We start from the raw sequence: 24814 nt of genomic DNA on the forward strand, positions 1-24814 counted from the left end.
TTAAATCCACAGGAACCTTCCCCCAAAGCCACATGCCTTTAAAGATAACCAGAGTGGCTTCACGCTGGCATAAATCAGCCCATGGTAAGCCGGACTGTTACTTTCAGATCGTCTGGGGAATGCAATAGTCCAAGCTGAATTTCTATTTTAGACAGAATGATCTGTCAGAATAGTTTGCATTTGTTCCTCAAAAATTTTTTAAATCATTTAAGATCTGCATTTTTCTCCCTCAAACATATACATATATATAAAATTATTCTTATACCTAGATAGTGACTGTACAGCTCCATTTGGATTAGCGGTCATACAAATAAATGAAGCACAGAAATAAACCCAGTTGTAAAGAGTGGACATAGGGGATCAGAGCAGTGATAGCAAAATCAGCACCTTCCTTCTAAACAAGGTCAAATCAACACATCTGTGTCTCTGATGTGCTCAGTGTAAAGATTGAGACATCAAAGTTTAAAAATCAGATGCTCACTAACCAAGTGGTCTTTAAGGAAATGCTCACTGATTAGAAAATATAAAACACTTGCTCCAGCATGGCTGAATGTTATGGTTGAGGATGAAGAAACAAAAGTGACTTTGTTCACAGTGAAGTACGGATGTCTAAGTTGCATCACCAGTTTAAAAAAAAAAAAAAGTGTAGGTTAAAAAGGTATGAAATCAGATTTTCTCCTCAACTGTTCTGGCTCAGTGAGATAGATTTAAAACAAAACAAAAAAGAGCCTAAGAATACTGAATTTAAACTAGACACCCACAATTACATTTTCAGTAGCTATGTTATCAAAGAAGAAAGGTAAAAATAAAATTTCAGAAGCATGAAGGTTGCCACTGACATTTTTATCTAAAGTGAGTCACAAAGCCTGAGAAATAGGGCATTTTAATAGTCTTGTAAACATTTTTTTTAAAAAAACCACACACAATAAATCAAGATGACAGTTCCTGCAGCATATCAAAAACATTAAGTTCCTTCTTACACAGCCAAGGAGGCATCTTTATATAAAGAAGGAGCAAACAAAACCCACCTCTCAATTTAGATTAAAATGCACACGTCGTAGGGAGAGGAGAAGCCTGTAGGCATTTGACAGTATCAACGAAAGGTTATAATGGCAGCCACGTTCCTAGCCAAAGGCTGGATTAGAAGTACTAAGAAAGCACATTCTGCAATATCAGGAAGGAAGATGCAATGCCTGAGCATGGTTTAGAAGAATAGAAAAAAGTGGGGGAGAAGAAGAGATAGAGAACTTTAAAGCGTAACTTGCAGTCTTGGTCAACAAGTTAATGTAACAGCACCATGTCTTCGTGTATCTGCTACGCGTGCCTCAGGAATAGTTCACCCCTAAAACTTCCACTGCAATTTTGCATTATGCAGTACAAGCCCTAGCAAGTCATTCAAATGTTGATCGATGACATGCTGGCCTTGTCTACATCTTCCCCACAAGAAACCTGTATCTTCAAATCTATGTGAGAAAGACTTTCAAAAGATCTCCTTCTGACATAGCATTTTTTTTTTTTTTTTTGGGGGGGGGGGGGGGTATGTGAAAGTTAGTATTCTTAAATCCAGAATGGCAAGAATATAATGAATTCAGATTAAAGTTTTGCTAGCACAGGGCCAGGGCCTGCGGCCAAAGAAAGGTCTGCCATCAACTCACTAGGGACAGAGGCACATTAAATGTAACTTCAAAGGAAAAACAAATCCATTTCTGTTCACTGCACATGTGCAGTTGCTGCCCTTATGTTCAACAGCATTGGCGCCAACCCACTCAGAAATCAGGTTCTGCCCAAGTGCCAAATATCCCTGATCAGGATTCTTTTGCTGATATTTTCATTGCAGTAAAACTGTAAAAGCCATACACAAGTTAGTAAGAACAAGATGGCTTGCAGGACCATCACGGTAGGAATGAATCATCTGCCTTGGAAGAATAAATGTTTATGATCACTACTTCAATCTATTCTACACATGTATTCTTACGACACACAACTTTTACAAGGGTGTTTATATTTATATAATTCCATAAATTTAGACAGTGCATTACAAACACAATGTGCAGTTATAACTATAAATAGCAGAGTAGTGGGACAATTTCCAGTTATTCCTTGTTTTCTGCACTCCACAAGTGAGATGCATCATCACATAAATGGCACAAGTTAAAGAACAAATACGGTAAATACAGTTATTAGGCAACTAAAAACCCCATGTGAGTCTTTATTTTAGGCAGTGGTATGGACAGCTAGACTTCTATCAAAGAAGAAAACAAACAAAAAAAATCAATCCCTGAGAAGGCAATTTAATTCCAACATTTAACCATGACTAAAAGAGGAACTGTGGAGAATTACTCTTCAGTGGAGATTTTGACTATAGATTACTTTCATGACATGTTTTCAGTGTCAGTGTGACAAACTCACACCTGCACGTTACAAGAAGGATTCTGACAAACAAATGCACAATGTAATCAAAAGACAACTTGTTTCTAAACCTTGGCTGATGCTTTTTCAGTGTTCAAAAACAACTCACTCATGTGCAACCATACAGAAGAATGAATGAATGCACAATTCTAGGAAGAAAAGCACTAGATGCGGTACGATCAAAAGAACGTACCAAAGACGACATTTTTCCAGAAGGCCAAATCTAATTCCAATGCATATTAAAAAAAAAAAAAAAAAGAAAGGGACAAACAAGTAACTAAATTTAGAAAATTTGGTAAATTGAATCTATTATTCTCAATAGTAAGTTTGCTTCAAGAGTTAAATCTGTCAGGCAAAGCCTATGACAGCAGTTAAGGCCTATGTTTGCCTGAAGTCAAAAAAAAAAAAAAAAAAAAAAAAAAAAAAAAAAAAGTTTAGCGCTGACACAGGTAGGTGGTAGCTATTGACTCTATACATACTCCATCCTTTTTTTTTTTTTTTAATTTCTTATATCACTTCACATCCTTACTATCTTTCCATTTCTTCACTTTATTAACAGATTAAAGATGAGTTCAGGGAAGTGCAATATGTTTAGAGTCAGGTCAGTTATTTCTTCCATTTCGTTTCTTTGTTTTATACTTCAGATCAGTAACAGCTGAAACAAAATGACACCAAATTATCTTTTCAAAACTACATTCACATACTTCCAGAAACTCAAGATAATTCTAGACACTCTAGGTTAATGACTTCAGATGGGGGAGAACCATTTTACCTGAACACTACTTTGCTCTGGCAATGGATTTAAATTCTGACTTGTTTCCTGTTAAGAAGGCGAGGGGCTCGAAGTTCTGAAAGCTCAAAAGCAGGGATCAGAAGATATTCTAGTGAAGACTGTTCTGTGCCACTGCCGTATTTCATTCATGGGGGAAAAGCAATTACTCAACACAGATGCTGTTTTTACAAGGAAAAGGTCACCTCACACAGGAGAGATTAGAAAAGTGATTTTAACAGTTCAATATACATTTTTTTTAATTATTATTTGGTTATACTAATGTCTTTGAAAAAAAGTCAGTCCAGTAAAAAAGCTAAGCCTTTGCTGTACTTTCTACAACATTTTCTACAGTGCTTCTTCACACTGAGTTGGTGGCATTTCCCATGTCTCCTCATCTGCCGAGTGAGGTACCTGTGACGTCTGATCTATGGGTGCTTTCTCACTCTGAGCTGTTAATAATGCATTTTGTTCTCCTCCTGTTAACTGGAGGTCAGAGCTACAAGAGCAATTAGATTCATTGAGCTTGTCCGTCAAAAACTCCGCTGTAGTTTTAGAGGCCTGACCAGCCTCTGTTTCAGCTGCTGGTTCTGTCTTTAAATGAAGTCCAAACACATCATTTCGGACGATGTATCGAACACACTGCAAAATGATATTCCTTTCGTGTCGGATGTCCTGGGCTAGTAACTGGAAGGGAAGAAGACAAAGTGATACACATTCTCCTCCACTGACCCACAGTGGATGCAAGTCAAGCAACATGTACTGCTTTACTTGGCAATTTTAAACAACTTCAAATACATAAAGAGATACACATCTCTCTCTCAAGGCCTGGAAACAGAGATGAGACTGCCTTACCAGACAAAGTACATGAAAGCCATGTATTTCTACACTCAGTGCTCTGCCACCAATTTGGTAGTTGTTTCAGAAAAGTCAACACACACATTTCAGAGGAGCACTACACAGCCTGTTGGACTACAACTTAACAGTACAGCTAGAGAGATCTAAAGGCTCACTGGTCCCTTCTCTTGAGCCAGCTCTTGTGCTGATCAGGCACCTTTCTGTATCAGTTGAACTCATTAATTAGTAGAAAATGAACCTAACAGAAACGACTATTTTGGGGGGGGGGGGAGGGGGATGGGGGGGGCAGTGAAAGCTGAGCTGAGTCAACAGGCTCAACATAGCACAAAAAAGTGAGATCAGATATCCAGAAAGCATGAGGCAGGGTGAGACCTGCCTCTCAGGCAGCAGCAAGGTGCTGAAGTGCAGTTTGATGGTCAAACACCACCTTCACAACGGTGCTCTGCAGACGCAGCCAGCAGAGCCTCAAGGGGCTGCGGTTGAGTACAGTACTCGCACGTGACTGTCCTGCTGCACCAATGGAAAACACTCGCATGCCCAACATGCACATGTTTAAGGATCACTCTTTCAGCCCCATTAATGCACTAAGGCAGGTTGAACAAGCTGACAAATCTGATGGTTTCTTTGGGACTAAGCCACCATTCCCAGTTTGCTCAGGTGGCCAAAGTCAGTGAATATATCTAAATACTAGGAACTTCCTCCCCAATTATTTCCCAGTGTAGACTCAGCTTATCAGGATAATAATGAACACCTGAAATAAAGAATGCATTCTGGGCCATGATCCTGGGCCATCAGGATGCAAGTCCATTAGCACCATACAGACTTATGAGGTTACCGTACCTGTAATTTAATACTCCATTTATTAAAAACACTTATGAGCCAAAGGTACTTTCATCAGAATTTGGCTTTAAGTATCAATAACTGTTTTGGGATATAATCCAAAGAAAGTCTTCTAATAGCTCACTCAATGCTAGAGACCTCCTTCATTTCCTTTAGCCTCACTGAAGTTCATTTTAGTATTAGGAAAAATAGAAAATACACAAAACAACCAGAAACTGAAGGACATTGTCACTGAGAATATCAGTAGAACTAACACTCTGAAAGAGCTATGGATTTAAAGCAAGTAGCTAAATCTATGGCTAAAAGATCTCTTGCACATAATCAAGCAAGCATCTTGGCTAGATTTGGCCTACAATGCCACGGAGAAGCTTTTTTGCTGTTTTAAGTTTAAACAACGAATCTAGCCAGCCACTGATGTGTGCATATTTCTATTTAGACCAGTTACTAAGGCATGTTACAGACAGTTGGCCTAAAAAATGCAAACATTTTGCCTTCAATATTTACCTGTACTGGCAGCTAAAACAGCCTTCAGAAACCTCTAACTGAGCTAACAGATGCCCATTAGGGTGGAGAAGAGGCAGTGTAATGATGTTCTCTTGGTAGGAGTTGGGGAAGCTGCTGAATTCCCAAATGGCCTCACAAAGGCACAGATGGGATTCCTAGCAAAAAGTTTGTCATACATCTGCCATGGTTTATTTGGAACGGAAAAGTAACACCTCTGTATTCTATTTTTTCATACAGTGACAGATATCTGCAGAGCAATGCTACGCAAGGCTCATCATCCTGTCAGCACATGGCACAGCTAAACACACATTATGTGGATGGCCCTGATAAATGCAATTTTAGTAGTGCCCAAGATCACTGCCCAATGAATGTCAAAGATCTCTGCAGCTATTCTGCTACCTCCTACCTTTCTTTTAAGTCTCATTTCACTATAAAATATATTTTATAGTGGAAGTAGGCTTTAATATATTTTTATATCTATATATATATAGATATATATATACACTGACACACACACATACATATACATATATATATATATATATATATAAAATAAAATTAAAGCCTACTTTACTTTCTGGAGAAGTTCTCAGCAGTGATCCACTGTAAAACTTCAACCCTGTTTCTTCAACATTTTCATACAGTGTTTCTGACAGTAGAAGCCCATCTGTGAATCTCAGGCACTCCTATGTGATTCACAGCCACAGTACATGTCCTTTAACAACGGTTTTGAACAGTAAAGGGGGGGGGGGGGAAGGGGGCAAAAATGCAATTTTGAAAAAAGCCTATATTGCCAAGCTACAATTTAGGCTTCTAACATTCTTTTGGCATCTATGCCGCTTCTCTCAGCATGTGGGACTTCATATGACTTTTTTCAGAGTCCTCACAGCTTTGATCACCAACAGCTTTAAAGAGCAAGAGATAGAGATGACTGGAGGCTTAGGGAGCTGTACAAAGGGCAAACACTTCCTTTTCAGTCACTAGCAGCTTTAATTCTTGGCAGTAAAGATAGTATGTGCTAAAAGGACTATCAATGGATTTCTCCCACATCTGCAGCTTGGGATGTGGCCTGCCAGGACCATTCAGGTATCTCTTGCCTAAGCGCCCTCCACTGTTTCCAAGCACTGATATCAGCAGCACCCGCCTTTCCCCCACACTCTGCCTGCAGTAAATTGTGCTGGCTAGTTACAGAAGCGCAAGGGTAGCCTACCTCATCCGACCTCCTAGCTCATGTTGCTTTTGGGTATTAAATGCAACAAAATCTTAAAGCTCTGTCTATACCAAAGAAAGTCACCAAGCTCCCAGATAGGAGGCTTAAAACTGTTACTCAGAACAGAATCACACCACCTTGGATTCTACAACCCTATAAACCTTGTTACTCTTCTGAGACACCAGTACTGTTACTTCTGCAGGCTACTCTAAACATGGCTACAGGGAAGAGACCCACACGTGTCGTTGCAACTCAACAGCACTCTACAGTTTAAGTCATCAATATGACACCCTTATCCAGAATGCCTCTGACTGCATCTGAAACAAAACTGTGCACTCCTCAATTAGGAGGAGGCAGCTAAAAAGCAAAGCTATGGGCAAAGGGAGGAAGATCAGAATAGCGCACACAAACACACAAGCTACAGGATATTATCACAGAAAGAGTAGAGGGAGGAATAAAGGTTTGTCCTTTGTGCAGCTCACTTTAGGCACATAATTAAGTTGCCATCTTTGCTCAAAGTCAGTCATTACCTGAATGCACACCAAGGTATTTCTATTTGTCTATTTAAATAACTGTATTTGCTGAGCAAAACACTCACTTAACTATTTTAAGACAGGGCTTTTGCTAACAGACCACTGTAACTTTCTGTTGAGAACCATTCATAAATACTGCTACTTTTGCAGAGTACGTATTATTTTAGCAGTAAAATCATTACCATTTCCAGCAGAGTTGGACGCCGCTTTGGTAGGAGAGGTAATGGTTTCTTCCCACGTTTATCAGGGCCTCTGGGGGGACCTGCATTCGAATTTGAGCTTCTTAATGTTGTATTTGTAGATTCTGCAGGTTCTTGATTCAGATTTGGATTTTGAGGAATACTTGTAGTTTGAGACTTATTTTGGAGCACAGCCTGGTTTTCTTCAGGTTTTGCTACGATCTTGACAGGGACTTCTTAAAAGAAAAAGAACACATTTTCAGCTCTCAAATTTAAAGGCCTCTTTAAGACGCTTATATCTCCACTCACTAAGTTCATTAGTACTATTCTTACTCACCTGCCCATCTTTATGGCCAAGGCTTTTTGGAGGAAGGGAGGGCTTTGGATTTTTTTGTTTCGTATTAAATATAAAAAAATAGTCTCTGAATATTCACAGAAAGGAAAGCAAGATGTTTCAAATCAGCTATATAGGGGAGTGGGGGAAAGCATCAAGAGTTGAACAGACTCTAAGTCTCTGCCTGTGATCCCTTTGAAAGTGTGCTGCTTCCTGTTCAAAGTATCTTCATGCAAATTTGACTAAAGAGAAAAGAAGCATCCTGTAGTTAGGGCATGGGATGCCCAAGCTCAATTCCCTTCCCTGCCAGATGCTGTCTAATTTTTAAGCCATCTAGGGAGATGAGGCACAGTGACTGTCTATGAAACAAGGCACAGCTGAGTTCTTTACCTTATACTGATACTGCAGAGATCGCCCTAAAGCAAAATTTGAGGCAAGCATAAATACTACAGAAATGGGATGCAGAAGAGACTCTCCTCTGCAAGCTACAGTATACACTTGGAAAAGCACCAAATCCAAGCACGACAGAGTTCAGGTTTTACTGCAACATCCAGCAGCCTTCTATGGAAAAAGCCCTTAAGGACATGGAAATTAGTTCACAGGGTGAGCATAACAGCATTTTCCTGGCACTCCTCAAATATGATCTGAAGTGAGACTGAAGACAGGCTGCTTTTTTTCCAACCGCTTGACTCCAAAAGGCTTGGGAAGTTCAATGATACACACCCTAAGCAAATAAATTTTATCTCCACCCTTCAACTCAGGTCACAGTGGTGGGAAAAGGCAAAACAACAAAGGGGGGAAAAAAACCCACCCAATCTTTCAGGAAACCTTGTTCTGGACTTTCTAACATATGCTGTAGGGCTAGAAAAAGACCAGGAATTAGATGCAGCACAGTTCAAGTGGACAAGGCCACTCCAGTGCAGTACACTGGCTGACTGTACAAATGCTGTATTCTGGGAGCTTCTTCAAGATCAGCAGTTATCATTGTATTTGGAAAAAAGCAATGGCTTAACAGTTTAGTGCTCAAAACTGGGGGGTCAAAATGGAGAAACAGACCAGGAACAAAATAATGTAATATCCTTTTAATCATCCTAGTCTCTTTCTGCATGACTTATACCAGTACTAGCACACATTGCCACTGCAAGCAAACTGGAGAGTATTTTTGAGATACTGCCCCTGAACCAACACTACATTAACATCTTTGCTTAGTGTAAGCCTCAGCTCATATGCTGTATTTTTTTTCTGCAACACCTATGATTTCTCACTACAGTACTTACAATTTCTTGAGAAAAGACTTTTACAGGTTGACCGAAATTGTGATAACCCACAGAATGAAGGAGTTAGGGGCATGCACATCAGGTGCTGCCACTGGGCTACTGCATTCATAAATGCTGCCTTTATAAATATATAGGGCCTGGACAAAGGAATGGGAGAGGGCAGAAAGCCAAATGTGAAGCCTTCCAACTCCCCCTCCTTCAGAGGGAAAGATTATTTCTAACCATGTTTTATCTGCATTTGCAGTTCACAGCACTGGGGTGAAGGAAGAGAGAAGGGGAAAAAAAAAAAAAAAAAAAGACAAATTTCACCGAGCTCCTTCGCACCTTCCGGCTCACTCTCAGACGCGCTGCCATAGTTGGCCGACAACGAACTCAGGGCCGAGGTGACCTGCTTGGGAACAACAGTTGTTCCCAGCTTCCCATCTTCAGCAGCTGCTTCATCCTTGTCGGATTCTGCACGGAAAGAAAAAAGCGAGAGAGATTTTTCCCAAGCACTCCCGCACATTAACAGCCATTTTTGCTATTAAGTCTTCATTTGAGTAAGACGTAGGACTGGTGCTAGGCACCACCGCTCAGCGTCGTGGATGCACACACTTGCCTACCCTCCACATTCAGCAGCGAAACTGTTTAAGCGCTGGCTGCAGTTCTGCAGGGGAAGCTACAGGAGCAAAAAAAGTTTGATTTCTCTGAACAAAGCTTGGGCTTTGGGGGCCTATCTCACATAGAGAATTTAATTATAGGTTTAATCATCAACCGCGAGTAAAGAAAAAGCAAGGATTTCATAATATGTTTTGAAGTCTTCCTGGATTTAATCCAGTGGGGGTGACTTCAAAAGCCAATAATGTAAGAAGGAGAATTTCCTCATTTAAAGTGAGGATTAAGGACAAAAATTTTTGGATGATTAAAAATCCTTCTAAAGGACACTCAGCCTATAAGTTAGGCAATCAGTTTTCAGCAGTATTTCAGATAGTTGAACACCTAAATTCCTACAGAGTATGATGGATATGCATGAGTAAATGAGATGTTACAGTCTAAAACTGCCCTTTAGAAAGAATACCAGAAAGATAAGACAGAAGGCAAACAAACCAAACACACCTAATTTGAGGATATTAGGAAAACAGAAAGAACCTACCAGAAAAAGCTTCTCAGAAATAAACTTACAAAATTATGATAATTTTAATTCAATTCACTGTTCACTATCTTATAAATAGTTATATCAATAGAGTTTATATTGCTGTCAGCATGTAGAAACAAAAATATGCTTACCAGAAGAATTAAAGCAGTAATATTTTAAAGTTACACAAAGAAAGCATCAAGATCAAGTTCAATAACATATCAAAAACTGGTATTAAAAGAGAAAAAAATGCTGACATTTTAAATAATTCACTTGTGTAAGTGAATCAGTTTAGTTTTCACATTCTCAGTACTGTTCTATTTCAAAACAGAAAAGGATAGTTAATAGTCTTTAAAAATAAATCTATTGTGGAAATACTTTATTTCTCTTTTGACTTTAGCAAAAATTTCTTTATTTTACAAGTTAGTAACTTAAGTTGGTGCTAATTCTTTAGGCTATTGTGCAATATTTATGGCAGAACAAGTAATGCTGCACACAAGCTTTTTGGCAGCACTTCCAAAACCCTGACTAGCCAGGAAAAGTTTCAGTATCTAAATTTAAAACAACTGATGCTATTTTTCTCCTCTCTCATTACACTCTGCTGCCAGACTCCTCATAATCCCTAAAACGCAGGTAGGCAGCTGCCCTCGTTACTGCTATCGTATCCCCTTCGCTTGCCAGCAAAAGGGTGGCGTAAATTTTACCTGCGTTTCTTCCTACGGCAGCTACCTCAGTCCAAGGATGAGCACCACCGATGAACGCAAGCATTTCTATACAGTGCCTCGAATACAAAATTCCATTTTTTAATACCAACCCCTACTCTGTTTCCTAAAATCCTAAAATGATGGCACTATTTCCCTATGGCTCAAATCACTCCCCTGCCCAATTAAGCATGCTGAACGAAAAAAAAAAATCATTCCTTATCTCTGGAGACAACAGGTAGAATAAGATTATTTTAGCAAAAACTTAACCTTAATAAAGATAGAATTGAGCTGTGCTCTGTTAGAAGGCCCCCAAAACTTCAGTTTTTTAGTTCAGTATTGACTTAGTTTAGTAACACACTTTAAAATATATATAGATAAGAGAATTACTCAACACAGATGTTTTTCAAATCCAAGACATGCCTATATCCTGTCTTCTAACTGTCTCTCCTCCTTAGAGGAAAGATTTCTTGATGATAGAGCATAGGAGTCAGTGTTCCCTAGTTCATACAGGGGAATCAAACACGTAAGAGGTATCCACCAGATTTTTCTCATTGTATTCATATCATGATCAACTTGGCTCACAAGTAAATTTAAGTGCCTAATTGTTGACAGTGTCTAAAGCGTTCTTCTAAAGCAAAATTATCTCCCTCTTCAATGACTTTATATTTTAGTTTCTTTTCAAATCACATCAGCCAAGCCTACTGGTCTTAGCTCTTCCTAACAACATATATGTACACACATCAGTAGGACACACACATACAGGAGAAAGATCCCTCACTCTGAATGACTACGAGATACTGTTTCCTCTCTAACAGGTCAAGCCTTCTAGGGCAGAAGCTCCTTGAAATGCAAGAGTTGCCCCTCTCCTTTTTTTCTTTAGACAAAGCACTGAGCCAGTTTTCACAATAATCAGTGTCTTCTCTTACAAGACCATGTCCTAAATCAAGATACATCTACATAGCAATTTCTATTTAAAAGGAAGCTCTAAAAGCAAGTTTTAGACACAGGGATGTTCGACTACATTCAAAGTTACAAGTTTATGACCCTGATGAGCCTGGAACTACTCTAGCCACAGCACAGCAATCCCAATGATAAAGAGGGGACAGCAGGCTCCTAAGCATTTTTCTCCAAACACACTGTTAAGACTTCCATCAATTTTCTACTAACAGAATTTTCCATTATAAACACATCCAATTAGCCTACTTCCAATCAAGGACATAGTTTACAAGCTTCAGTAAGTACCCAGCTCTCCCTAGAAGTTGCTAGCAAATAGCTTGTTCTAGTAGAACTACTTTAAAATAAAACTTCTCCAAGCGCCTTTATCTTACCAACATCACTGTTTGCCAGTAGACTGAGAGGGTCCATGTCCTTCATGCACGCCTGAGACTCCAAAGCTGGTTGTTTTTCATCATCTCTTTCACACGCATGGTTTTCTGGTCCATTAGCTACATTTTGGTTTTTTTGTGATGGCACATTATCACCTCCACCATTTTTCTTAAACTTCTTCCAGAACTGGCGTTTTTGCTTTTTCTTTTGTCTTCCTTGCTGCCCAGACCTCTCTTCATCTTCTGGAGCTTTCCACATTCCCTTCATCTTGCTGTAGAAGAGAAACGTAAAATTTACAGAAATGACAACCTACCATTCAACTGAAATAACCAAAAGGCTCAGGCCCACAATCAAGGTACAGCAGTGTAATGTGCTGCCAGAAGTTACTCCAGCTCAGCTAACACGTGGTACCAGACCACATGTGCAGTCACAGAATCTCTCATTGACAGGGTAATGGGACAAAACTGAAACCTAAGGGAAAAGTTTGAAGTTCACAGGTTTTAATCACAAAACAAGGGTATGAGGGCTAAGCAATTTCATTTATCATCATCTAAAGTGTGAGGACCTAGCATTTTCATTGTACATGATAAAGCTAACATTCCTATCACTTAAGCAAGGAGGGGATACAAAACAGGAGAGCATATGTGGAGTTAAAAGGGAAGCATCTCTTATTAGCATAGTTCCATTTCTGCGATCTTCTTTTTCCAGTTACAGCTCAGCGAAGGATCCTGTTGCATTAAATCCACCCGGCCGCCTGACACAGCCAAGTGCAATGATTACCTATCCTTGACTCCAGCTAACAAATGCCTTTTCATCTTTTTCACTTTGATGCAGAAGGAGAAAGAAAAAAAGAAACTTATATCAAGAAAATATTAAAAAAAAATCCTCACAACTCCTAAATTACAGAAAAAGCACAGCATGCTAGTTCTATCAATATTTCAGATTATTCTATCCACACAGAAAGTGGTTAAGGAAGGTACCTAAACAGCCTAACAAACTGTCCTCCAAAATCCATGGCTACAGGAGTAGAGTGTATTAGATTAGTCAGAAACACAAATGTAAGTGGCAACTTCATCTTCCTGAAAATATTTCTTTACAAGCAACAGAAACTTTGTTCAGCAAAACAAGGCTGCAAACAATCATCAGCACATTTTAACCATAAAAGACATGCAAAAATCTCACAGTCCTGTTTCGCTCAGTACTTTCTCTCCAGCAGTCTCACCTACAGCATGGCAGAGGTCCTGTAATCCCTAGGCAAGGCTGTAACACCACACTTGGGCAAGAGCTTCCTGAAACCTCTCCCTGCTTCTAGAGTCTGCATCTGCAAGCACAGTTCCAAAGGCAGATTTCTAACCTGGTACCTTGCAACAGCCAGGAGTATACATATGGAAACAAAAGAGTAAAGAGCACAAAAAAGGGCAGTCACATTTCTAGTTTATTTTTCCAGTTTTCAGCGACTATCTCTAGTCAGATATGGTCTAAAATACTAACAGTTTTGCACCCCATGTTATAGGATGCTGTATAAACTTACAGTATCCTGGAAGTCTTGCAGCAAGATGCTGACATTATGTGAAAAAGGACCTCCTTTGGTTTGTTTTCGTTCTGATGCTTGAAGTTGTCATTTGATAACCCAGACTATCCGGGGTTACAAGAAATAGCAAACGATTATTATATTCACCTCTTCCCCCTGTGCAATTTTCTAGACCTCTGTTGGAGAACCCTTCCAAACCACCCCTTTGCTTGTACAGAAGCCTTCCCATTACTAAAGTTCCTCTCTTCCAAAACTTCGCAGTTTTATTAAATCCTTCTTGTAAAGAACCACATATAGGATACAAAATGGCTTTACAGCCATTTAGTGACAAAGCATATTCTGTTTCACTCTCCAGTCCTTTCATAATAGTTTCTAACACTGATTACTCAGCTCTCACAGACCCATCTACTGTAGTTCTCCTGTGGTGCAAGACACAAATCACCACATTCCTGGGTGCAAGTCTCATTCACATTAGTTGACTAGCGTTTTCCTGCATAACTCACCTCTGTCCAAGACAAAGGACTTTACTATTGTGAATTTGTACAGTATCTTGCACAAAAGGGCTCTAAATTCAGCATATTGCTGTACAGTCTACGAAATATTGAGCAAGTACAGACTCAAAAGACATGCTGTCCTTGACCATGGGATAAAAATCAACATTCTGATTTCCCTGTGAACACATTTCCCACTGAACACACAAAAAGAAACTCCAAGGTCATGAAGACATCCCAACAAATGCCAGCCTGTCTTCTGCCTTCCTCTGCTGAAAGATGTATTCTTCACATCCTGTTCAAAGGGAGTAAAGGGCTATGTGCTATTAATCAGCTGTTGCAAGACACCGCACAGATTGCCAAAGTGGTCCTCTGTATCTCTAATCTCATATGCAGGGATGCCGAGAATTAATAGCTGTAAAGCACTTCAGAGAACCACAAATGGAAAGTGCTGGAGAAGTGTTAAGTATCTAATCCTTTCTAAATCTTACTGAGCTATTTGCTTTAATAGTACAGCTTGCTGAGAACAAGCTGTATGCTATTTTTGCCTCATGCATCAGTAATTTTGCCAGATAAGCACCAATTCCAGAATCTGTATTGATGATATACAAAGCACAAATGACAGCTTTTGGACAGCATATCAGATCTGTAGCAGTAGTAGTTCAGAAAGGAGGAGGGGAAAAAGAAAAAAGGGAAGAAAAAAGGAGAAAAGTTTCTAAACTCAGAGTTAAAAGTCACCAAGTGAAAGCAAACAACCAGTAACTTTGAGGTGGTTTTTCCAAACAGTTTTCCAGCTGTAAAGTTACTGATACGTGTAATAGATAAGTCAGGAACTGCTGACTGACATATACTGCGTCTGACTCAGTTCACTAGCAGAACCACAAAAGAAAAAAGAAAAAAAAAGAAAAAAGAAAAACACCACACTGTGGACATCAAAGAGTTTGTTACCATAACAAGCATAACTCATTTTTGTTTATGAGACTCTCCAGACACAATTCCTTATATTCAGGATGAAGTTACTAAGTTTCAATGCCCTTGATTTGATTCCTTGCATTCAAAGTTCTTCTGGACTTTATATTCTTTAGACAAGGAAAATTTACTTCAGTCTTTTGTAAGCCCTTCCTAGAGGCCTTCAAAAGTTAAAGGCAACCAGTTGGAGGGGGTGAGTAGAAGTCTTGAATTCAGAAACATACTCTGCACCAAGGCAATTTACACCATCATTATTTAAAAAGTTATGCTAGCCTGGCATAAACCCTATCCTACATTGGTGCAAGTCGCTTATCTTTAAGGATTTACCACAGTGAAAGGCTTTTCTTTCTCTTCTCCCTTTCTTAATGTAGACAAAGTCCAACTTCCCCTCTACACAACAGCAAATAAGATTTAACAAGATTTAACCAAATTCAGTCTACTCTTGCCTTCCAGTTCAGCTTTTCTATTTGAAGAGATGATATTCTTGGGACAAGGATCATTATACCAATATTTGAAAAAAAGTGGTGCTACGGTAAAGCTAATGAAGAAGCAGTGGCAGAAAGAGAAAAGAGCAGAGATGACACTGGAAAAATGATTTATGTTATGAGAGATAGAACACATAAAAATCAAAGAAGGGTAAGTATAAGGCCCAGAACAAAGGTAACAAATAAAGATAGATGATGGACAGTAGAAGAAAGAAGCAACAGTGGCGCTAATTCAGCTACAAAAATGAAAATAAAGTCACATCTTCCTTCCCCTGCTGATCAATGCTTTGATTTATCATCTGAAGAAGGGAGAAAGAAGCCAAATCCAGTCATAAAGTCTCTCTTGGCCACTTTCAGGTATTAGAGGATTAGACCATGTAGATTCATTATGTCGTGTGAATTCTAGCTCCACTATTTCTTACTCAGAGCCCAAGGTTATGGTGTTCTAATGAATATATTTTTTAAAAAAATAAATAAAAAAACACACCAGAGTACAGAATTCAGTGAGAACATCAAGTTTCTAATAATTATTGTTTAATTTGATGAAAACATACTATGAAGCACTGCAAACAAAAGAACATTACATCTGCAATATGGCAATGACCTGTACTCTGTCAAAGGACAGCTAGCATGTACAGTGAAAGCAGTAAGTGTTCAGAGACCACAGTGAAGGAGTGTACTTCTGAACTCACTAGGAGCAAAGTGGAAAAGCTTGCCTCAAAATGCTTACCCAAACTGTGGAGTAGTCAGCACTTCTCCTCTTTCTTCCTTTTCCTTCTGCATCACCTTCTTCTTTTCAATGTTTGCCAAAGTAGGAAAATTTCTAGAAGAAAACAAATGCACCTGCTCTTAGAAGGTTTACTGTACATCTCGGTTAATTCAACCTCTACCAAAGTAGCATCACACACGTGATATTTTTAAAGAGCTTCCTGGAAGTGTAACAAACTGTTTCCTTCTTAAAAAGGCATTGGTGAGGAAAAGAAATCAGAACATATTTATGCTTACTTACATGGATGTCAATTAAAAAAGAAAAAAAAGGGGGGGGTGGAAAACACCAAAAGAGGTGTTATTAGATTCACCTAACAATCAAACATGTTGTAGGCAAAGTTTTCTCATGCCTATGGACCCCCTGTTAGTCCATATGCATAACAGCACATTATTTAGTATTGCAATTTTATTTTCGTGATGCTTCACCTGGAGTATATGAAAGGTCTCAAAAGGTACTACCTACCTTTAGCAAATCAGTTGAGTTAATACCAAAAAAAAAAAAATTTATAAGAACAGCTTCTGGAGGATTCCGCTACAGAAAAGTGCACAAATTTCCTCTTGAGCAATATTTAGTATTGTGCTTGCACACTGACCTCTATCTCACCAACATTACTATACTTTTTTTTCCCCTGGCTTCAAGAAAAATTGCTAAGTCATGCACATCGAAACAAATCTACTGTTATAATCATCTCACAAACCATCCCTCTCTTTCATTCCCCACCTCCCTCCTCGTTCTTCCCTGCAGACGAACATCACACTGGTTCCAACACGTAAGGCCTGCTGTAAATTACTGCCAAAGCCCTAAAATGGTTATGCTGGCTGCTTTGTAAACACTAATTAGCTAAATTCCAGTGCTTTTATATCAAAGTGGTAAATGAGAAACACACTAAGCAACTTCTTATGGACAGTAACATGAGGTATAAATATTTTAAGTCTAGTAAAACGGAGTAATAAGAAACACAAAACAGCTAGTCACTACATAAAGTTATCAAAAAGAACACCCATCTGTCTTTAAATATTTAATCTTATCACATGCATCCTCCTCATTTTACAAGAAGGTCAAGCTTCAGACCAACATATGACAGCTTCAACCACATACCAAGAGAGAAAGATGAGAAGCATTTTCTAAAAGACACACCTTAGTACATTAAGCCCCCTTAAAGAAGACAAGTTCTGTAAACGTGACCTGTCAAAATCTATTTTCATTGGATTTCTCCCAGAAATCCAGACGTACAGCTTTCAAGAGAGCATGAGGATGTGATGTTTTATCTCAGCACTTCCTCATTAGCTACATTTCTTCATCCATGTCGTAACACTTCCAGCCGACAGTAAGCATGCAGTGAATTATGTAATTTGAAGAGCTTCACATTCACAAAGACCCTTGTGCTTGGCAGCTCCCCGTACTTTTAGGATAAAGTGCTTTCCTTCACATAAGTAATGTCCACAGGAGGAGAGAGCCATAAATAAATAAATAGTTATGGTCAAAACAACCCCAAGATTGTCTTAATCACTTTTTTTTCCCCTCTCTTTACAAGACATAAAGGAAGACCCTTAATCCTGGAGCAAACAAGTCTTCAAAATGCTTCCATAGTTACGCTGATTAAGGACACATTCAGACACGTTCTCACAACATGATTTGAGAAATGACTGCCTCCCACTCTCATTCCTGAGTTACCACTCCCTCCACGGAGCCACAGCAATGGACTCCATGAATGCTTTTAGTTCAGTTCAGTGCCAACACAGGCAGGTTTCTCTTAAATCACCCATTCAGTTGACACAGGCGATAACTAACAGCTATAGGGAGCTCATGTGTTAAACTTGAGTATGCCTGCACATGACAGCACCTGCATGAATTGCATTTATTTCTCCAAGTTCCCTTAACATAAACGTTAAATAGCATTTTACTTGCTGCTTCTACCTCTTTCAAGGAATGTATCTGTTTTGAAAGCATTGAGCATTTTGCTTCAGTCACAATGAAGCAGTGGCTGCTGGTTTATTTTTCAGTCTAAGGATTTTCTAGCCAGCAAGATCTAGACTTTCAAGTCTTCAGGTCATCAGTCTCTGTAGACCATGGATGGTAGACCATGTCCCACCTGCCCAGGCGCTCTGCTGTGTGATGAGTCACCCTGGCTCCCAGGGTGACTGGGACAAGTCAACCCCAGTAGCCTCAGTAGCCTTCTGGACACATAGAGTAGAGTATGGACCAAAGTTGTCCACCCACCTCAGCGTCCCAGCATCAGGGCAACTGCACATCTCATGACACAGCACAGGAAGTACATGGACTTGTTTGAAAGTTGTATTTGGTTTAAGAAGCACAGGTTGGTTGTCTCTAGCTTATACTGGTAAATTCAGGAAAACCTTAAGAAAAAATAAGAAAAAAAAATAATAAAAGAACCCAACAATAACATCAGTTCAGCTTTCTGTATCTTCTACACTAGTTAAGTTTCATTGCTTGAACTCTTCTGCAAGAGACTGTCTATACAAAAAAAAAATCCCACTATCTATCAATATTTGACTGGTGCATAGCCACTGAAATCAGGGTGGTTCCTTCCAAGTCAGGTAATAGGTTGAGCTTATGCTGTATTCCTGTATGGGTGCACAAATAGTGCAGTAACAAACCTTGCTGACAAACACAGAGCTTCACCAACATCTAATAGAAAAGAGAGTGTTTCTACAGCACTCTAGACAACGAAATTCTGGGTCCAGAGCAATACAAGTTTATCAGCTTCATAGGAACAGCACTGTGACCAAATTGCTTCTTGAGCTAAGCTTCACTATGTACGCACAACCAACAGCAAGGCGAACATGGATGGCCCTCAGGGGACAGGGATGACCCAGACGACTGAAAGATAGTGTTGTGAGACTCCTAGGCATTTTATTGCTAATTCATTATAGCACTATAAAACAGCAATTCACAGTAAACCTAGCTATTCTATCTGTGTCTACATCAATCTACAAATACAATCAAGCCACTTTGTTTTGTCTTCTCCACTTTTACTAAGTGTTTAGAAATTATTTTCCTTTATTACATAGATTACTACTATGAACATACCGTGAAGGAGGAAATCAAGCTACTCTAGAGTTATTATTCAACTACAGGACTACAAATCAGCAAAAAGTAGTTTTGTTGACAGCATTGGCCTTTGTTCATTACATACATACTCAGCACATGAAACACTCCAAAAGTAATGTAGCAGACAGTCCTTAACTGTACCAGAAAACAATAGATTAAAAGAAAGAGGGAGGTGGGAAGCAAGCATCACATAAGATCAAGAAAATCCTCTAACGTTACATCAAGACTGACGCAAAACTAAGTTTGAGGATTTAGCTTCACATGGGAACAGCCTTGCTGCATTCCTTCTAAACCTTTGCTCAAGAACAGTTGGTGTACACTGGCTAGCAGGGTCCAAATTTCATTTGGAAAGAATGGAAGACAGCAATAACACATTGTGACACATTACGGAAATGCATCAGTACATCCACTCTAAATAACTCCCTTTGAGCTTGTGTATAAGAAATGCTGAGAATATACAAAGCAAAGCAATTTTAATCACTAAAGTTGATGTCAAAGTTCACAACCATCAGCCCACAAAACATACAAAAGTCCTAAGATTTTGTGGAACTTCACTTCTATCACTCTACTTAACTCTAAATTGCCTAGCTTTGCACACATAGTAGGCCATAAACCATTAAAAAGTCTTTTAGGTAAACAGAGACACAAAGGCTGCAGTGATGAACACGACATTGTATGGAGTCTGAATGACAACAAAACTTTAAGCAAAGATACTCACCTGTTACCTGCTTTCCCCTTTCCCTTCCTTTTCCTTCTAAAAAAGCAATGCTGCAGTTTAACAGATTTCTTGTAATAGATTTTAGCGGGATACACAATTGAGCAACAGAGCAGCTAATTAAAAAAAAATCGCAACCTGATATGTAAGTAATTATTTGTTCTGGCAGAAGGAACAAGCAAGGCAAAAGTGTTAAGGGTGCAGCATGGAAATAAACACATTAAATCACTGTGACCTGATTAGAAACATATCCCTCATGACCTAAAAAAGATTCATTCTTAGCTCCAACTGGACCTTCTAGAAAGGAGAGAGGCTTTTCCTGTCACTATAAACCCACACTGCCTAATAGTTCAGACTCCCTCTGGTGTTCTCTTCCTCTTTACAATGCAAAGTTTACTGTGAGTCAGCAGCAGACCTTCAGCACTAAACAGTTTATTTGCTGAAGACCCAATTTTTGCTTCATAAAAGCTTCAAAAAGTTCTGTTGTTGTTTTTTTTTTCTTAAGAGGATGTTAGTACAGCTCCTTCACTGTACCGAGAGTAACGCAATACTCACATAGGCATTCTCCTTCCATCCATGATAGCCACATAAGATGCCCGCAGAGCAACAGAAGTAATAAATTAAGTCACAGCATGGCTCCATCTAGTGGGCTTGGTTTAGAAGATCCTAACTCCATATTGCCTCCCCTTTTTTTTGTAGTGACTACAAGATTTCATTTCCACTTATTTCACCATGTCACAGGAAGCAAAAATTTTCAGCAATACTATACTTCAGGCAAATTACATTAACCTGCAAAAAAGTGGTATCTAGCAATTTTTTCCCCCCAAAACTCAAGCTAAGAAAAAGGATCCAGAATCATCCTTACAATTCATTGTACACGTTTTGCTTTGACTCAGAGCATCACTTCTCCCATCCCAAGTAAATAGTACCCCAAAACATGACTGTACATTCATGTTTCCCTAACACTTTAGCATGCAGTATAGCATATATTTACACACACAGCCCTAAGCATCTTTCAGCACTTAAACCTTAGCATCAGTCTAGACAGGAACAACTCCACAAACATCCCAAAATAGAAATCTCTGTATACAAAACTGAAAGTGAGTGGTGAAAACACTGCATGCAAATACTTCACATACTTGTCTTCGCAAGACAGAAAAATCTAAGAACATGTTTTTTACTAACACTCTAAACACTTTGCATTGTAAGTAATTTGTAAACACCAGTGTTGAAAAAAGTCGGTATCATCTATATTGGAAGTAAGTAAAAATAAATCTTCATTTCTAACATCTTTTATTTAAAAGAAATTGTTGTAACTAAAACTAAACTGAGCATGTAATCACACAAATCACAAGCAATTTTTGTTCACTACAACATTTTAAACGTAGGACAAAGCTAAAAGAAGAAAAAGTTCTTTTGTATCAACAAAAGCTGAGCTTTTTGGTTTTTTAAATGAACTTACAAAATACCTTCAGCTGTAAAAAAGAACAACAGATATAACAGTAACATGGACTGCTCTGATGTGCTGACAATGTGAAAAGTTTCCTTTGCACAAAAACATTAAATACTTTGCTTACAGGGATTCGCTCCTTCCCATTAGAAGAGGAGGAATTTTGCTTCTGAATACAGTAGAAAGTGAATGGAGGTAATATGATGTTCCCTTCCTTTTGCCTACCCCCACACCCCACACCACTCCATTACAAAGCTACTACACAATAGTGCGTCAAGGGAAGTCAAGTTCAAAATCAGAAAGCATTAGCATTGCTTTCTGACATATATGCACACCAGGTTCACCAGTAAGACTTCACTGAAGATAACTGGTTTTACATTCAGTAACAAAGGTGACTGGTATACTGGGAAAGTATCCAAGTGGTTTTGCAATTAAAATTTATGTCAGTTTTCACTCTGCATAAAGGACTCGCTCTCATGTGGACAAAAGCCTTAGACTGACCACTCACAAGACTGGAATCCAAGTCAGGAGCACAAGTGAGGGAAATCTACAGTATCTTTCTTTCATCTGCTGAAAAAAAGAGCAGATTTTTATCCTGTTTACCTCTGGAAAAGTCAACAGGATTAGGTCTAAGGAGGAACAGTGCTAATTTTTAAATACTCCAATGCTGATAAACAGATGGAAGTTAAACATCACAGAAGGAGAATTACTACTTCCAAACAAACTTTACCTCGCACCCCAGATACATGAGTTAGACTATTTGAGAAACAGTCACTCAGATTCAGTTCTCATTCAGTAGAAGGGTGTCACTTAACGCAGAAAATTTTTTTAAACTAAGAAACTTCCTTGTGGCCTCTACTGAGGCAACTAAAACTATGGGAATTTGCATACAGTGGGAAGTATTACAGTCACTATACAAGACTATAGTCAGCATAACATTTTCAGATGTTCTTAGCTCTTTTACTTCTGACTTAAAGCATCTCAGTGATCAGGCTACAAGGAATGACTACATCATATGACCTGGGGTATCTAAATCAAAGATTTCACCTCCTACTATAAACACCCAATTAACCTAGCACCTAGCATACTCATCACATTAGTTAAGCATATGCTGCTACTGCCTTTCAAGTGCCACCCAATTACCATGTAGGGAAAATACAGTTAAGAAATTCACAGGCTGCAAGTCCTACTTACTTTTTTCTTTCTTCTCTCCATCTAGCAATCTCTTCTGGAGTATCTAACTTTATTTTTTTAGCCCCAGGACCATGCACCTAAAGAAAAAGCATTTCATATACATTAAAATAAGTAAAATTCACCTACTACATTTACATAACACTGCTTGCCCAATACTGCTGAGATTAGGAATAGCAATGAGAAAAGTGAAACTATTAAAAAACATAGTAGTCAATGTATTATCATTTACATGATTTTGTTGCACACACTTTCAGCTCTTAGAGTGAGGTGGTTCTTTTTCATTACAGAAGAATGAAGAAAGTTTTTAAATGTGTAAGAAAAAGAGACCAATCTAAAGATTGCAGAGACTCATATTTTGGGCTCAGCTGAGATACACTGGAAGAATGTAGGTATCTGAACTAGCTTCTCATGTGCATTGAAATTGCAACCTTCTTCTGTGCACTGTAAGACAAAGGTAAAGGGGTGACATATTACAAATTAACATATTTTTCTATTAAGTTATACAAACTACAATATGCATTCAAGTACCTTAGTAACGCTTTGTAAGAGAGCAATTAAAAATACTACTGAGCGCTCCCCTACGCACAGCATTCAGAAGACATGATAACATTTCTTGTAGTTCATGAATCACTTTGACAGGTCTCTCATTCAGTGAGTGACTAAAGCTAAATACGTATCAAGTATGAAATTAAAAATCAAACTGTAAATAAAAAAGATAGATCAACTAACCTGTGTATGTTGTGAAACATGTTCATCATACTTCTCCTGGTTTTTATAGCCACGGTCACAGGTATCACAATAATGAGAGAAAACTGGCTCTTTTTTCTTTTTGTTCTGCTAAATAAAGGGAAAAAAAGATAGATCAATTAACCTGTGTATGTTGTGAAACATGTTCATCATACTTCTCCTGGTTTTTATAGTCACGGTCACAGGTATCACAATAATGAGAGAAAACTGGCTCTTTTTTCTTTTTGTTCTGCTAAGTAAAGGAAAAAAAAAGACATTTATACTTGCAAGATAGCAGTTACAAAATTACAAGGCATCTCTAGGCTTAGTTGTGAAACATTATCAAAATGCCCATGAAAATAAAATTTTTGAAGCACCTTTTAATTTATGAAGTTAAAGATAACCTAAGGTGTCATGAAAATAAAATTCAAATCATTCAGCTCCCAAACAAATCACACAATACTTGATTCTTTCTGCTACCATCTATCGACTATTGCTGCCGCGAACCCACACCAAGCAGGTACAGATTGGTACAGGTAGGAGAGCTAGGGCCAGATCCCTGAGTCTCCTCTCCATCAGTCTGTGCCTGTTGTTACATTACCCACAACTGCTGCAGAAATCCCAGTCCCCCCAGTATCCCCATGCAGGTGATCTGACTGTCTGGCATTAGAAACTTAATGAATCTATTTGGACATCTGGGCACCAGCAAGACAGAAGTCTTTCTAAAGTCAGCCTGTTTTAACGTGGGGCATAACCACGTCATTCCTCCGTGGGCTCAGGTTGTACAGTCAGACTGTTGCACGCTTTCTCTCACGACAGCAGCGACAAGAGAAGCGCACGCACCTCCGCGGCGCCACTCGGGCACGAGTCCCGCGGGACAGACGCGCTCCGTACCTTTTGCTTGTGATTTCCACCTGGGGAGCGTTTATAAAACCCCGGCGCTGGCTCGCCTTGCCATTCCTGCGGGAAACTGCCATTGCCACCTTCAGCAGAGCGCGTCGCCAAAACAGAAAGAGCCAGTTACGCGCACGGCGGGCAAAACACGCCTCCCGAGCCGGGGCTGCAGGGCCCGCAGCCACCGCGGCGCCGCGCACGGCGGAGCCCCCAGGACTAGGGGCGCGGGCAGCCCCCCTTACCGGCGGGCGGGCCCCGCGGGCGCTCCCCGTACGCCGGCGGGTACCAGGCGCCGGGCGGCGCGTAGCTCTCCGGCGGCGCCCAGAAGCCGGGCTCCCAGGCGGGCGGCGGGCAGAAGACGGGCGGGCGGAGCCCCGGCGGCGGCGGGTACCAGGGGAAGGGGTTCATGTCGGGCCCGACGGCGCCGCCCGGGTGCATCCGCCGCGCCGCGCTCCCTCCGG

The 24814-nt window shown here is 39.6% G+C and overlaps 1 protein-coding gene across 1 annotated transcript; it reads right to left on the minus strand.

The window, feature by feature from the left end:
- Positions 1-2821: 2821 nt before the first annotated feature.
- NUFIP1 (nuclear FMR1 interacting protein 1) lies at positions 2822-24806 on the minus strand. Its single transcript, XM_062581645.1, has 10 exons — positions 24596-24806; positions 24354-24442; positions 23463-23567; positions 23100-23174; positions 22734-22810; positions 16264-16356; positions 12060-12328; positions 9238-9366; positions 7306-7538; positions 2822-3865 (listed from the first exon to the last, which is right to left on the minus strand). The coding sequence occupies exons 1-10, from the start codon at positions 24789-24791 to the stop codon at positions 3527-3529; spliced, it is 1605 nt and encodes a 534-aa protein (XP_062437629.1). The 5' UTR covers positions 24792-24806; the 3' UTR covers positions 2822-3526.
- Positions 24807-24814: the final 8 nt, after the last annotated feature.

The sequence above is a fragment of the Rhea pennata genome, chromosome 1 (assembly GCF_028389875.1).
Source record: "Rhea pennata isolate bPtePen1 chromosome 1, bPtePen1.pri, whole genome shotgun sequence".
NCBI lineage: Eukaryota > Metazoa > Chordata > Aves > Rheiformes > Rheidae > Rhea > Rhea pennata.